Genomic DNA, 17,022 nt, shown 5'->3' with positions numbered 1-17,022 from the left:
CAACTTTCTTTCAGTCCTGTTGGCCTAGACACAGGAGGGTTAACGGCACGATTTTTGGCGGCATCTGTGAACCGTGTCAATGCTTTGGCCACGCGGAATCCTGTGATGACATCACTGGAGAATGTCTGGTGAGCACTTTCTCCTTGGGGTGCTGATCCCATGGGCAGGGCTGAAGTCGCTCAACAAACCCTGCAATCTGGTTGCGACTTTCAAGAAGTGATTTGAGTCAAGAAGTTATTTGACAAGTGTCACTGTATTGAAAGAAGTTTGAAGCTTATAGGGCTCTTTCCTGGGAAAAGTGTCTGTGATAGTAGTCTAAAAATTGAATTAAAATCAGTTGCATCATTATAAAGCATGGCTAATGCTGGACTACGTATCTTCATACATACATGTGGTCAAATCTCCTCCATAAACCTACCAAAGTACCTTCTTCTAACCTAGGAAATGATTCATATCCCCATGATAGGAGAAGTGCAAAATATAACCTTTGTAACAAACATAATTTACTTCTTTAGCAATTCACTTTTTTTAAAGTGAGGACATAGTACCTATTTTTGTTTAAAGACTTTTAACATTTAACTATACGTGAAGTGTCATGAATAGATTAAAATAATAAAATTATATAATGTGTAATCGCAAGAGTTGTTTTTCCTTCTGCAATGAAGGCTATCTTTTTCACTGGAAAATAATGCCTACAAACTGCAAAACCCTTTGCATAAAGCTCAGACTTTGGACTGAGAATGACTCTGAACAGACACCTGTGACTAACTCCAGGCATGTAGTTGTGGGGTGCTCTGCCCTGGCAGGAGTCTGCAAACAGCACTCCTCAGCTCATTAGTCTTGTGGACATACAATCTGCCATGGTGGCAGTTCAGGAAGATGTGGTCCTCTGATTTCCCTGCAGAATCTAAGGCAGACTCTGCTGTGTGTGATTTTTAATGCTCTGTTTCTCTTCCCCATCACCCCCTCCTCTTTCTTTTCTGCTTAAAAGCTTCTGGGAAAAATCCAAAATGAAAAAAAAAAATCAGAGCCTTTGTTTTAGTGGAATTTGGCATTTAGGTTTATTGATACACTTTCAGTTTTCTCTGTATAAGATTTTGCTTAATTGCATTGCAGTTTAAAGCATGATAGCCTTAATTTTGGACCAGTAGTTTTTCAAATGGTGTTTTTATAAACAGAAAAACTAAACAATTTTCATTTTAATTATAGCGTACTCTTTTCAAGTGTACCTTGGGAAAATATTGAATTACCTTCAAACACTTTATTAATGTGCAATAGGAACTTTTCAGCTCAATACTAATGTGGGTTTTCTTTACTTAACTCTAAAAATACAAAAATATTTATTCCACAATTCCATCTTCATAGTATTTATAATGTTCCCTATGGTCATATCTCAAGTAGAATTCATTAGGGTGAAAGCAAATCAGCCTGAGGACCATTTTGTGATATTTCAAAAAATAGAAGCAATTTGTTTTCAAATAAGATAGTTTATTTTGGCATAATTTTGAGAGAAAGTAGGGAGGGAACAGTGCTGCCCTTTCTCCGAATGACACCTAGTGTATGGACTGTTTAGTAAAGTCGGATGAGGATCCATCTTCAAATTATGAAAGGATCTTGGACATTTTCATGATGTCGATGGAATGACCTGAGTTTTCCTAGCTCGTTGATAAATAGGTGATCATGTACGATATTTCCTGGGGATTTATTAATGCCTTTATCTCCTATAATATTCATAATTATTTTTATACCCTCTTTTGACCATATCAATTCTGGTATGATTCATGAGGAGAACATCTTTTAATATTGCATATAAAGGCATCTGTAATGTCTTATTGTTTTATTAATCCTGTACCTGAGTTGCTTCTTTTTTATTATTCAGGAAAATATTTTTTTACTCTTAAGTAGACAATTTATGGAATTGAGAGACAAGTTGGTTTTTGTTCTAGCTTGGGTTTTAAAATATTCCATTTAAAATTTACCAAAATATATTTTTTGTATTCAGAACAAAATTTGTACACCTGCTGAAATGGGGACATGTTTTAAAAGTCATTTCTACTAAAAATAAATTTGAACTGAGCCAGCAAAGATTTAAATCCACAACAGAAAGTTGCATGATGCACGTTGTTGTGATAATGACAGGAGCAACCCTTTGGGAGGCCCCGTGCCTCCTGGACACCTGTGTCTTCCCCACCTTGTCAGCCTCAAACTTTCAGCTTTTTTGGTTTTGATTTCAATTATGTCGATTGTGTAATATTGTTTTGTAGTTCTGCTTGCAAAAAAATGCTTGGGCTTTAAAATTGTGTTTTTGTTTCCATTGAATGAGGATGAAATGAGGTATTGTGAAAACTTCCCATACCTACTTCACTTTTAAATCAGGAGTAAAAGAACAGTTAAAGAAAACTCTCTCTGAGCTCAATGACTTTTTTCAGATGAGTTAAAAAGCTTATTTTTGACTTGGTCAGGCATAATCCATTTTCTGATCTTAATTTTTAAATCCCCTAAATTTTGACAATATAAGTTCATTTATGTCAACATGATAAAATGCAAAGAATTTTTCAAAAAACAAACAGTTTTAGGGTAAAGCATGAATTTAGCCAAACTTGGAAAGTGAAAGGAGGTGACAAAAAGATCCAAAGGGTGAAAATTTTTCCTAATAGATCCATGTTTTATACGTTAGTTCCTAGTATTCTCTGTTATGTAAACAACTGCTAATAATGAAATTGGCTTCATATTTTGCTAAATGTATTTTAAAATAATATAAAATGTTTGAAAAACATCAGATATTACCAATTACCAATAAAAACATCTTTCAACTTGTCACTGGTAAAGCTGGCATGGGATATCAGAGCTTGAAAACATCCTAAATTATCAACGTTAGCTTCTGTATTCAAAATTAGAACATAAATGGTAGGTTCAGCATTAAGGACTGGATTACAATTTAGATTTCTTTCACTCTGTAAATAAATCTGACTTCTCTAAAGACAATTAAAATTATGTGTTAAAAAGTGTCTTTTTTTCTATTTATTACTTGTAATTTAAAATGATGATTTTAAAAGTATATTAAAATAAATAGATGAGGATTTTCATTATTTTAGTCTAAAGGTTTCAATGGCCATCCAGTTGTATAAACTTTTAACCTGCATTTAACATTAATTTATATTTTAGCTATTTACATTGAAAATTTTGTCACTGGTCATAAATAAAAACTATATACTCTTGATTTCTGACAAATTCTTTTTAATGTGAGGAAAAGTTATCACTCCTTATCCTCATTCATTTTGAAGTATAATTTGATAATAATGATCTCTAGTGTATGGTTTTTGATAGAAATTTTATGTATTCTTTCTTGGATCATTTGGAGACTGAAATTATGTATACCTGATACATAACAAAACAAAATACAATTTTATCACATTGTGTTACTGGAAGTTTATAGATAATTCTATTATTTTGCTGACTGAATCATTCACCTATATACCAGTCTTCAGTTTTACGGAAGCTGTTTATCCTTAGGAATTGTCTGTACTCAGTATGAAGGAATCAAGTAAAAAATTATTTTATTTTGATTTTTGGAAGACATGAGTCTAATAATATCATTTCATTCTTCTTTTGAAAATGTCTAAGGGAAACTGTTAGGGGCCTTGTGCTTTTATTATCCATGATACATGTTTAAATTGTTTCAAACTTCTCCACCTTTAATTAGAATCAAGCAAAGTCTTCACAGATGTAATATAGGGAAGCACGTTCTGAGCCATCAGCATCCACTAAATACAGAATTAATGTCTGAACCTAGGGGGCGTGGTCTTGGGAGATTTGTGTGATTAGTTGCAGCTCTCATTAAAGCAGCATTTTTAAATTGAATAGTTGATTTTTAGACTTGGCTCCACTTTCCATTAAACATATGTCAGTTGAGATCTGTGACCCCCCATATACACGCTAATGGGTATTCCCGTGAGAAAATAAAGGGAAAAATTTGCATAACGAAAAAAATTACAATGAATTTCAGTCATCCTTCAGTAGGTATGCATATGCAAGAAACTAGCATATAGTTTATAAGCTAGATATTAAATTAACTTTCAGTGCTCTTTCCCTGTTGTAAAATTGACCATTTAATGTGGAGAAATTGCTCTTCCTGGCAGGGAACAGAGTAATGAGTTTGTAGACCTATTTTTGGCCTCATGTTGCTGCTTGAGCCTGAAATAATGAACACTGGTGTGCATTTCTTCCTCAGCACTGTAAGGATCACACAGGTGGCCCCTACTGCAACACGTGTCTTCCTGGTTTCTATGGTGATCCTATGCAAGGGACCGCTGAAGATTGCCAGCCCTGTGCCTGTCCACTCAGTGTCCTGTCCAATAAGTAAGTAACAAGCTGGCCATACAATGGGGTTTGGCAGCCAGTTCTACAAGTGTGCTTTTGATATCAGTGCACCCTTTTGCTTGTCCAACATAAGTAGGCAGTAAATAGATACATGAAATTTTCATAAAGACAATAGGAAGAGGGTTTTTGAGCATAAAATGTTTAATGTTATGACTTAATATTTATTTAAAATTTATTTATTGTCTTTTTCCTTTTTATTGGTACCAGGGATCGAACTCACAACTGCCTGCTTGTAAGGCAGGCGCTTATGCCGCTAAGCTAAATCCCCAGCCCCTATGACTTTATTTTTAAGGATTTTTAATATTTGGGCTCTAGATTTGATGACTTACTAACAAAAAGATGGAAATCAATTTTAATTTCTTTACCATTTCCAAATATCACACATATATGTGTGGTATGTGTGGATACACACACAGACACATGATCACTGATAGCCCGATCATTTGGGTTTTACTTCATGCTATATATTTGTAAATCATGGGAAAGTCTTAAACCTCTGAAAAGGCAAGATGAAAACTTCATCCAACTTACCTTCAAGCACCCTTTCTCTCCTTGGATTCTGAGATAATTTATCTCATATATGCATATATGTTTACATTATATATGCATCTTTTTAAATTATTTAATGAGACATTTTAGCATTGATTTAAAAGTATTGATCTATCAATGATATTTTCTTGCAACTTTTATTAGCCTTATAGGTTTTGAAAATTTTTAATGCAAATTTTACATAGTTTCTTTTTAGTTTTTTTATACTTGTTTATGTAGTCCTAGAGATCTAATCTTTGGAATAGACTTTAAAAAATAAAGATAAAACACACTTCAACTGCCTCTTCTCTTTCCTTTTACTCTCTTTCTCTTATATTTTCAGGAGTCTTGTATTTTTTAAAGTGAAATTTACAAAAGGGTAGACATCTATTGCAAATAGACTGAAGCCAAATTGTTTTAAATGAAGCTCTACTTAACAAAACAACTATTTTACTAGTGAATAATTCTATACATCTATTATTTATTTAATTATAATTCTTGGTGCTGAAAATTGTAACCTCTGACATGCTAAGCACATGCCCTACTATTCAGCCCTAACTACAATTTTAAATGAAACAAATTTGTTTTGGGGAAAGCCCTCTTAAAGTACATATCTGTGCTTAGTAAAATATTTATGCTATGTATTTTATGGCTATTTTTCTAAATGAATAATTATGGTCACAGAGCAGAACTTTTAAATAGTTTTTAAATTATAATCTCTGCTATGGTCTTCTCATGGGAAAACTCGACTACATAGGTCGTATGCTGCACCCTATGCAAGATTCTCTAATTAAAATGGTCTTTTGTTGGTAGATTCAATGAGCACTACAGCTAACAACTTTACAAATAATTATATCATTAAGTTTAAAAACCCTTCTTGGAATGGTGCTTCCTATTACACAGAACCCTTGTGGTCCTCTTCAGCTACCCAACTCTTCAGAATTATTCTCCTTACGCATAGTTTGGAAAGGAAGACAAAGAACTAATATTTAATGAAATCAACCTAGAATGTTCTAGGCATTGGGCTGAGCACAATATATTTTGTTAATGCATCTTAAAAATAATTTAGTTAGGTAGATATTGTTGTTCCCATTGTATAAATTGTGAGATGAATCCTTTGAGTGAAATTGAGTGGAATGATGGTCCCAATTCTCGTTCAACTGTAGAGTTATACTTCTTAGCTGCCTGTCTGTTGGTAAGTTAGTCACTTACCATCAGTCATGATATTTGGACTTCTCATGAAGCTCCTGTGAAAATCTCAAAATTAAAATATGTGAAGCACCTAAACCAGTGATGGAGTATGGTGGACTGTGGGCTGACTGTTCAGTAACTTGCTCAGGATTCATAGAGCATTCATACCAAGTTGGAATTTTAACTTTATTGCTCATGTGCTTCCCAGTCCTCTATAGTATACACCAAGGGCTTTAAAAATCTACAACCTCAACTTCAAGAGATAACCCTAAAAGTGATTAGCATGTCTACCAGATAAGTGACATTGTTTAGCAAGACCCTGAGAGAGTGAGAAATTGGCTTAATGTGCATCAGTCATCAGAACAGTTCCAGAGCTTGCAGCACCAACTCAGACAGACACTAAACAAAGTATCTTTTGATCACCAATGATGTCAGAGAAGGAGAAGGAGGAAGAGGAGATGGAAGAGGATGAGGAGGAGAAGGAGGAGAAGGACAAGAAGGAGGGAAGAGGGAAAGCTACTAGAAAACAATGAATATATAAGAACAAATGTAATCAATGCCTTCAAAATTAAAGGTTACTCTGTTGGTTTAATAAGACAACATAACTCCCCACGTGTTGTACACATGCAGGATTAGGTCACACATGCAGGACCTCCTCATCCACCATGGATAAACGGCATTCTCCAACCATCCATGTATACAAAAAAATCCACTGTTCAGTACCACCCTCCACCGCAAAGGGGCTATATCTGAGGATTCCTTCTCCACCAAAATGTCAACAGGATTAGCATAGCCATCAGTCCAGCGGAGCTGGCCATTCACTGAGTTGTGTGAATCTTAACCTAATACATTTGAAAAACATAGAGTCGACTGAATATATAGACCTTATAGATTTCCCATGAAGCTTGATCAACATTACCGTAATTGACAGGAAGCCATTAGGGAAAGAATGTTGCTTCAGTAATTATAGGTATGTCTGAACCACTCCTTTCTCTATGTTTGCTGTATTTCTACTTTTATAATGGGTTCTAATTGTGTTGTTTCTGAACAAAAAGTAAATTCAGCAAGCATTAAAACATCATTGATCTTTGCCAAATGGATTCAGGTCTCATTATCAACAAGTGATATTTTCTAAATTATGTGTATTGCAATTTTTATGTATTACATTAACGTTGACTTTTAAAAAATAAAACACACAATAATAGTATCAGTAACATCAACTACTTAGAGATTATTCAATTATGAGAGGCTCCCAAATTACAGTAATTATTAAATAACTAAATAATAACTTTACTATTAGTAGTACAACTGGGCATGAATAGTGAACTTTTTAGATTCCAGATTTAATTATGATGTTTTATAAGCAGTAAAAGAATAAATGACAATCCAGTTGGTTTATAAATCCTTTAAGTATTGTGATTAGATTTATACAGTCTTTCACGGTGAAAATAATCTGGAAAATTATCACAGTTTATGTACATAATCATGATGGGAAAAATTCATTTTAACGTAGACACCTAAGTGTTTTCATGGAGAAAAAAACCACTAAACAACAATATAGGAAAACTACCTTTTACAGTGTTTGTACTTACTATTGTAATCTGAGTTAGGAATGCTGAGGCATAAACTGAGTATTCACATGTAATCTGGAAGGAAGAATTTGAATTTCCATGGCCTATTCAAGGAAGAAAAGAAATAACAAGAACTAAAGGTTGCTGCAACCTTCATCTGAAGTCTGAGGCTTAGTGATAGTTTTACCTTGGTGATTTATCTATTTAATCCCTCGTCATAAATCTTACAGCTCACAAGCATTTTGGCTCCAAATTTCTTAGATAATATTACTAAATAAATCAAGTGTGTTGGGAGATAGAGATAGATTGTTATAATTATTATGATGTATGAATACAGACAGGCATATAATATTTAAATTATGCATATATATCAACTTCATCAACTACTTACAGTGTCCACTGTTTGCTTGGCCTTTCATCTTAGTGATGTATATATTTGAGCTATAGATTTTAATATAGTAAAATTTACCTCTACAGTAGCAAAAAAATTTGTAAACATTACAAATGCTTTATAATCATTAATTTTCAGTATCACACAGATTACTGTTTAAATAACATCTGAAAGAGATACATGAGTGTGCGCTCTCAAATATCTAGGCTGTATTTGAACTGATAGATTATAGCTTTTTATCAGTGATGCATTAAAGCTAGAGAGATTCTTGAAACAAGCCTGGACGAACAGAGTGCCCTCAGTAAATTCTGTCTAATGCTAGCATTTCCAATACCATGGCTTTACATGCATCACAAAGAAATAAGCCTTCTAGGCCTGATTTGAACTCACTCAAAAGATTATATTTAATTATCGCCGTTAAAATCCATATTTATAGTTGGGACCAAGAGAAGAGGTAAAGCCAGGTGTGGTGGCTGTAATCCTAGCACTTGGGAGGCTGAGGCAGGCAGATCACTGCAAGTTTGAGACCAGCCTGGGCTACAAAGTCAGCCCAAGGCCAGCCTGTTCTGCACAGCAAGACCCTGTCTCAAAATGACAAAAATAAAAAGGTTAACTTAAAGTTGTTTGAAACAAAGCTATGTTTTCTGTGTATCACTTATATGAGCAGATATAGGTGAGTTAATTTACATAGTCATATTTAAACATAATCACATATATTTGTATATAAATGACTATATATATAAAGACAGAGAAAGAGAGACAGAGAGAGGGAGAGAGAGCAAGAAATATAAAAATCTGTGTTATGTAAACATGTACCTTTGGACGTGAGGAGGAACTATATCCATATACAGATCCTTTCCATTTATTGCCATAGCAGCTTCCTTCCTTCCCTTATTAATGGTAAGTGCCTGTTATTCTTGGCTCCCCTGGGCCTTCAGCACCATGAGCAGAATCATCCAGCAAATAAAACTTTCTCTTGGCTGGTGGGGTGCTAGTCAACTAGATAGAGTTCAGTGAGACAACCTTGGAATTGGGTGAAGTTGGCAATGACCTTGAATTTCCCTCTTTGGGTCACAGAACAATTAGCTTCTTGTTTCAACCAAAAGCAATGTTAAATTGCTACATTTGCCAATACAAATCCTGCAAGGATATTTTGTAGTGAGTGTTCATTTCACACCGTGATTTTATCTTTGTTGTTGAATGTTGTCTTCTGCCTTAGCCATAACAGTGGTAAGGGAGGGAATCCTCTGTTTACATTGTTTAAAAGACTATCAAAGCATGAATTCAGATATATTTCAAGAGGTGGTTTAATTTGGATGCATGGTATCATGCATTTGTATGACGAGGAGCTTAAACTTCCATGGTTCTCACCGGTGGGTTTGAGGGATACTGGTTACAGGGTGCAGACAGTATCAATCTGAAACTTTTAAGTCCTGGATCCCATGCTAAGTGCTCCTGGGAATCAGTGTGCCTCTGCCACTGACTAGAGAACTGTGTGTACTGTGGAGTTAGTCAAATCTAATATATTGTTAGTGCTTAATTTTTTCCTGAAAAAAAAAAGAGAGAGTATTGATTTTTGTCAGGGAGCACATTTTATTTTACTTCTGTTGGTTGTAAATGACAGGTATTTTATAAAAATTTGAAATCTATTTTATAAATAGTCTAAAAGTACTGGAAGCCTTGTCAGCCACCTTTGACACATCTGGTGGTAGACTGATTTAGAAGTCTAAAGAATAGTTGGTGGGTGTCCTTTCAAACTGGGAGTCCCCCAGAGCGGCAAGCTCCAGGTGGCAGACCTTTCTCCTTAGGTGCTGAGGTAGTTAGAGAATGCCGACCTCCGAAGAACATTCACACGGACTGTAGAGATCTGTCAAAAGCCAGAGACCTCCCTTTGTGTTCACAAACAACAGCAAAGTACTTTTCAGGTGGGGTAAACCCTGTTTCTTTCTCTCTGATGCACTCCTGTTTCACAGCACCATCCTTCTACTGTGAGAATCACCATGGCGGAGCCTTCTGCAGTCAGGTGCAGCCAGGGACAGAGCTGTGTCTGTTTTCACAGATCCAACCTGGGAGCCCAGGGAAGCCCCCCACCCCCCGCACACTGTAATGTGGAATCTTTTATCTGGGTCATAGTTGTAAATTCAAGTTAACCCGGATGGGCTTTTTTTCCCCTTGACCCAATAGATTCCTTTATATTTCCACTGAACCAAATGCTTAAAATAATACTCTACTTGATTCTTGTAGTTTTGTATTATGAAGAAAATATAAATTAGCAAATCTTTACTGCTATAAGTTAGGCTAGTGATCTGACCTGCACCGAAGTTAAAAAAAAAAAAAAAAAAAAAAAAAAAGCATTCCAAGTCACATAAGTCATATCAGTGTCAAGAGCAGAACAAGATGGAGACTTGTAGTGTTTAATTTGTTGTTCTGTCTTTAATTCGTTTAGCCATTAAACAAGCCCCTACTGAATTGTGCTGTCATATGTAGTAGAAAATAAATCTATTTGGGAAAACATAATAAGAAAAAGATTAATAGAGGGCATTTGCTTTTTAAATGGCGGAGCAATGTGGAGTGTAAAGAAAGCTGATAAGGAGTTGGTTACCACAGCCTGGAGACAGTCCTGGTGGGTGGGGGTGGGGAGTGGTCCATCTGTACCAAGTCACATACAGTAAGGATCTCTGGTGTGCTATGGTGGGTTGCTGTTAATAACAGCACCATGCTGTACATTCAAAAATCTAGAAGAAAACTTTTCCCCATGAGGAAATCATGAATATTTTAGGAAATGGATATGCTTAACATGATTTAAATGTCATACAGTGTATAGTATAAGAGATTATCTCTTAATTCATGCCTGTGTACAATTTTTACATAGGTCAGAAAAGATATTTTTAAAATTTGGAAATCAGCAGCACTGGCAGAATTCAAAATGATTGAGGGCTCCCATGAGAGCCAGCCAACAGCCCGGTGCCACGGGCCATCTGGGGTGAGCTCAGTGCTGGAGGGGCTTTTCACCAGGCTGGGAAGTGAACCTAGTGCAGGACTCTGACTCTGGGACCTCAGATCCGGATCAGAAATGCATTCCAGGAAAGTGGTAAATTTCTGAAATTCCAAGGTTGTTTAGTCATATTGTACGCTTCTGTGGAACATGCACCCTGATCTTTTCCGAATATGTCCCTATCAGTGTCGCAGGGTGACTGTGACCACACACGCACACTCCACGACAGGGGATTGGATACTGGCACCCCTGCCCCCCTACTATATCCTGAGTCTCTCAAAATCCCTACATTTTTTTCCAGGCTGCTTCTGATTCTGCAGGACTTAGCCAGAGAGCAGGTTTCTGAGGTGTGCTGGGTGAAGCCTAGGGAATCCCCTATTAGGTGGCAGTATCTTCCCTCTTGTCACTGATGATCCCAAACCCAGAACAGCCACAGGCATCCTGCTCTCTGCTGGGCTGTGCTCATGTCTGCGGAAATATCAGTGTCATTTCATCCTCAAGTGGCCAGCCCCTCATCTCATTGTGTGAGATGAGAATGGCCCCTCTGTACCCTTTGTCACAGCAGTAGGGAAGAAAGAGAAATGAACACACACTGCTAATGACTTGTGTATGTGCTTCCTCCTTGTTCCTGTGTTTCCGACATCGACAGCTTTAGCCCCACCTGTCATTTAGACCCGAGCCTCGGACTGATCTGTGATGAATGCTCTGTCGGGTACACAGGACCACGCTGTGAGAGGTAAGTGTATACTACCCTGTCTTGCAAAATCACTTCCTCCTTGGAGTTATAAAACCACAGGCATTATCATCCGCTGCTCTACCCCAGAAACAGCCAAGCTCAATGAAATGAAATAAAGAATTTTATCACACTAGTCAAACCAATCCATTATATTTTTATAGTTTATTTATTCTCTAGCAATGGCTCCATAAATCTTCATTCACTCAGAGAATACCTGATTAATGTTTTAATCATAAAGGTTAAACATTAGCCTACATCTTTCTAAAAAGTATTGCACAAGTGCGAAGTCATACACTTTAAGATTTATCTTACTGTCTACCATTGGCGTCATTTATTTTTCATAATTAGCTTTTTGTCCTTAGAATGTGACTTATGTTCTTAATTCACAGTTCAGAAAGTGGTCCCATTGCTTGCTTTAAATATATTTAAAATACAAACAAAATATAATGTATTATTATGATTTATACTCTCTTGTAGTAGTTCTTGCACCAGTGTTTAAATTCCATTTGTTCTTTTGTTTGTTTGTTTGCTTTGAAATGGAACAGAATTTGTGTATTTTTATTTCCTTTTGAATATGTCTTGAAGGAATGGCCTTACTGTATGTCTTGGTTACTTTTTTCTTGTTGCTGGGACAAAATACTCAACACTCAAAATGAAGGAAAGAAAGGTTTGTTTAGCTTACAGTTTGCGGAGGTTTCAGTCCATAATTAGCTGGCTCCAAGGCAAGGTGGCATGGCACTGGGGCAACACTGCCAACACAAGGCAGCAGTCAGCAAAAGCAGCCAGGGCAAAATGGGGGAAGAACAAGCCTCTTTTCCTCCCTTATATTGTATGCAGGCCACCCTGCACTCCCCAGGGCAGATGTAGCACTCACAAAATCTCTGTGCCCTCCTCTTGCACAGGATGAGGATATTTACAAAGTAAGGATCCTGGCTCTCTGCTGAGTGTCTCAGCTAAACTTCTGAACTTCTTAAGTTGACACAGTGTATCAACCATTGCACAGTATATTCCATCTCCATATAAAAATGGTACCAACTTCCCCTTTGATACCATATTATAGTTGAAGAGTGCTACCTTCCTCTAGTTTCAACTCTGAGGACAGTCCCCTTTGGTACCACCACTGGGAATAAAAGGGAACAATGGGAGAGGCAGTGGAAGTGACCTGCTTTCATTCCTTGTTACCAGGGCCACCACAAACAGGGCGACTTCAGCCTGTCATTCCTGCCTTCTTGGCAGCCATTGTGCCTGTTTCAACCAGGATGCGTGAAGTTAATGAAGCAGACGTCAATCTCTCAGAGAGGCTTTAGCTGGCTGCTACCCTCCGCGTGGACAAAATGCCTGTGGCAGTTTCTAGCAGCCTGAGTAATATTTGTCAATATGGTAGTGTCCATAAATTAGCCACGGAGAGAAAGAAGTGAAAATTAGAAGGATTTATTTGTAACTGAGAAACTGGAGACCTTTACCTTCTGTTTTTGTAAGCAGAAGCCTGTGTATATTGCTTATTATCATAGCAGAGCAGATCTTTTTCAAGACAGGTTTACATCAAGTGTCTAACCCACTCCTCCTCCAGCTTACCACAGGCAACATTTTCTTAGCAGCTCAAAACTGACAGCTCTTCTCTCATACAAGACCATTAAATCCACTTATCCAGCAGAGTGTAAGCTCTGATGTGTTCCCATTGCTTCCCTTCATGTACTGTTCTTTCCACACATATTATGTAATAGTTTGTGGACCATCTACGATTCAAATGACTACACTTTATTTCATAAACACCTCCTTAGCAATCACCATGTGCAGAGTTAGACACAGGAGATAGACAGATGCGCTCTACAATCCTTGACTCAGCAGCTCACATCTTTCCTTATGATGGGTGAGACTGGTCACATGTTCTGGAGAGAATTCTAATTGAGCAGTAAAAATATCACCAGGGAGTGAAATAGCTGACAGAAAGCATGATTTCCTGTCTAAAATCTGTATTAATGCAATCCAAAAGAAGATGGAAAGATGGATATGCAGGGTACCAAATGGCATATCTTATTTCCAACTCAAGTTTTTCACCCAAAGGAAAAAGATCAGCAATTATTATATACATGATGAATATTATCCTTTTCTAGCTGAAATTAGGGTTTCCTAGGAATATTTAGGATTTTACTATGAGCTACGTAGTCCATTAGATAGATCAAAAATATTGGCAAAATATTTTTGAGTCATACACGTTGAAATGGAAAGGTGAGCAAGGTCTGCTGGTTGCATTGAAAATTTTGCAGTCAAACCCCTGTGATTTGCTGATCCCTGTACGCAAATCATCTCCATAAAATCAGCAGTTTAAACCTAGATTTCTGCAATTGCATAAGTTGGAGAAGTATTTACTGGCATGTTAAAGTTTTAGCTTGTCCTGTTCAGTGAAAAAATCTGATGAATTTGCCTAACATAAGATTTCCTCTACAACATGGTCTTAAATCTCCCTTTATTTTCTAGCTTGAATGTGGCTCGGACCATGCTTCAGGTGCACAATAATTACGGTTTTGTAGAGTTTACCTCAAATTAGTTTCTATTGTGAGCCTCATTCTCTATCTGTAGAAAATGGGTGAGCTTGGAAACATGGCCACAGCCCACTTGCTTCTCTCCTTTCTCCACTTCTGAGGTTGGGTCAAGGTTCTAAGAAGCTTACCTTATACAAGGACACCGATGTGCATGGCTGTGTGCGTAGCGGACGGGTGTGCAGGGGAGTGTGAGGCGAAGGAAACACAGCAGAGTGAGTCTTTCTGCTGACCTATTCCTTGTCCATATTGTCTTTCTCTTCATCTATCAACTGTTTCCACTGCTTCCCTCCCACCCACCACCACCTCGACCGTAAGCACTTTTCTGTGCCTATTTCCACAGCTGTCCCACTTTCTGTTCAGGGGAAGGCTGCGGAGTAGCATCCACATTCTTGGATGACAACCTCTAGAGCCCCAAATCTAGGTATTCCATAGGAACACTTTCTCTGTGAACCCCTTCACTCGGGAATGTGTCACATGATGGTTTCACTTCATGAGCTGATGAGCCTTCCAAATGCCAGACACAGAACCTAACACCCACAATTTAAACCAGGAGGGCTTTAATATGGCTCACATGTTAAGGGATTCAGTCAATGGTCAGCTCCCTTCAGAGCATAAATAACAAGGCAGGAAGGTTCTAAGGGGGCAAAGTGGCTTAGTTCATGGTGGCCAGGAACAGAGCAGGGGCACAGTGACAGAGAAGAGGCAGGGGACCATATATTACTCAAAGTCACACCTCCGTGACACACCCAGGACACCTAGTAATGTGCTTCACTCATCCCTTGGGCATTTTTTTTAACCAATTCAATTGACACAATTAAGGTGAACTGTCACAGGGACTAAAGAAAAATGATTTATGGGAGGATGGCAAAAGTCAACACAACAATGACTGATCCTCGCTCCAGCACAGAATGCTAGTTACAGCTTGGAAATACTAATCAGAGGTCAAAGCATCTTCACCTTGGAGGTAGCACTGCTTCTCTGGGGAATATTTTAGCAAAAGAAAGAGAGTCAGAGTGAAGGCAGCAGGTATTTTTCATGCCACATCCCTAAGACTGTTGACTTTTGTTACATGGACAACCAGAGAACAAAATGGAAAAAACAGAGAGACGGCATCCTGAAGGTCAAAAAAGTTAGCACTGGAGATTTAAGGAAAGTAGTTAAGTTGTTTCTAGCATAAGCACCCTTAGCAACCTGTCACATGCCACATAGAAAGACATTTCCCGAGACTGATAAGTTTGCTTGGTGAATTCCACAGGACAACCTGATATTGAAGGAGATAGGTGAATTCCTTACCCTGTCTCCTCCCCAGTTAGCAGATTTCACTCCTCTCTCCACTGCCCTCCCCTCCTCTGCTCCTCTCTCCTCTCTTCTTGTGTGTGTGTGTGTGTGTGTGTGTGTGTGTGTGTGTGTGTTTGTTTGTTACTGGGTATTGACCCCAGGACCTTTGCACTGAGCTATACCATATCCCATTTTCTATTTTCTTTCCAGCCAGCGTCTCACTTGGTATATGTTGACCAGACTGGGCTTGAATTTGTAATCTCCTGCCTCCACCTCTCAGAGTGGAGGAATTGCAGGTGTGCACAGGCACACCCAGCACCAGCTGGTAAATTTCTAACTCCTCCCTAAGTGAGGAGACAGAGGCCACCCATCATGACCAGGCTCACAGTTTCCACTGAGCACAGGCTTGGAATTTGACTTTAGTCACCTAAAGTTTTGAAAATGTGCACGTGACTTTATTCACATGATGCCTGTTTGACCTTGAGGAAGTTCCTTTGGCTTTTTCATTTCAACTGAAAAATTCTGTTTAGCCATTTCTGCATCAGCAGCATCTGAGTGTGGGTCAGATCTGGTGACCCTCGGAGGATGAAGTGGGTGACAGGTGCTACTCATGCTGGTGGCTGCTCATCTCTAGGGCCCTGGCAGCAGAGCAGAGGGTGGCAGAAATCACTGCTTCTGCCCTGGCTGCACCACCAGCAAAGTTGTGGCTCCATCTCTGGTCCTAGGAGGCTGCTGGTGTGGATGGCAGATCTGTGTGCTATGCAAGGTTCCTGGGGGAGGCAGCAATTGGGGGCTCCAATCCCAGAAGGGCTTTGTGCCCACATCACATCATCATGCTGTGTGTGGGTGCACAGTCTCTGGCTGTCTCTGGTCTGCTTTTAGACACCATAGACAGAAGCAGACACTCTCGGTCCTTACTGATAATGGCAAAGGAGGCCAGGGGGCAGCAATGCCAGCAGGCGACAGCACAGCGGCACGACCTTAGGTTCCAGCCACAATCTCTGCCGTCTGTGCCGCTGCGGTTCCCTCTGCCTGGAAGCCCACAGTCCTTCCGCCCCTGACTTAAGCTCCCCCTGCCAGCTCTTCATTCTCAGCTGCACCCTAAGAAGGCCTCTGTGGCTCAGCCTAACATGCCCAGGTTGCCTCTCCTGTGCCCATGATTTTGTTTGAGTATCTCCAGCTGTTCTGTGGTTCCATTTTTGGTCCGTGATTGCAGTGCATAGGCTTTACTTGCCTCCTGTGGAGTTGGTATTGCACATAATGAGTCTTAATTCCTTTCTTCCTCCCCTGCCCTCTTCCTCTTCCCTATCCTACCGTCTCTCGATAGCCTTCTCATTGCACAGTTATTGCCCTAATATCTATTGCTTGGCTTCTGCCCTGCTCTTTATTTATACTTCAGTTTTCTCAAT

At 38.5% G+C, this 17,022-nt stretch overlaps 1 protein-coding gene across 6 annotated transcripts in view; it reads left to right on the top strand.

Moving 5' to 3' along the window:
- Positions 1–17,022, top strand: part of Lama2 (laminin subunit alpha 2) — a 553,946-nt gene that overhangs the window by 331,820 nt on the left and 205,104 nt on the right. For all 6 annotated transcript variants that reach the window (XM_063232872.1, XM_063232874.1, XM_063232873.1 and 3 more), the window contains 3 exons: positions 15–128; positions 4,232–4,359; positions 11,706–11,792. In XM_063232872.1, coding sequence (XP_063088942.1) covers positions 15–128; positions 4,232–4,359; positions 11,706–11,792 — 329 coding nt within the window. The remainder of the gene's footprint in view (positions 1–14; positions 129–4,231; positions 4,360–11,705; positions 11,793–17,022) is intronic.

The sequence above is a fragment of the Cavia porcellus genome, unplaced genomic scaffold (genome assembly GCF_034190915.1).
Source record: "Cavia porcellus strain 051 isolate PalLab524CR breed Dunkin Hartley unplaced genomic scaffold, mCavPor4.1 scaffold_22, whole genome shotgun sequence".
Classification (NCBI taxonomy): Eukaryota; Metazoa; Chordata; class Mammalia; order Rodentia; family Caviidae; genus Cavia; species Cavia porcellus.
The sequence above is the reverse complement of the archived record's forward strand: the minus strand, read 5'-3'. Positions and strand labels throughout refer to the sequence as shown.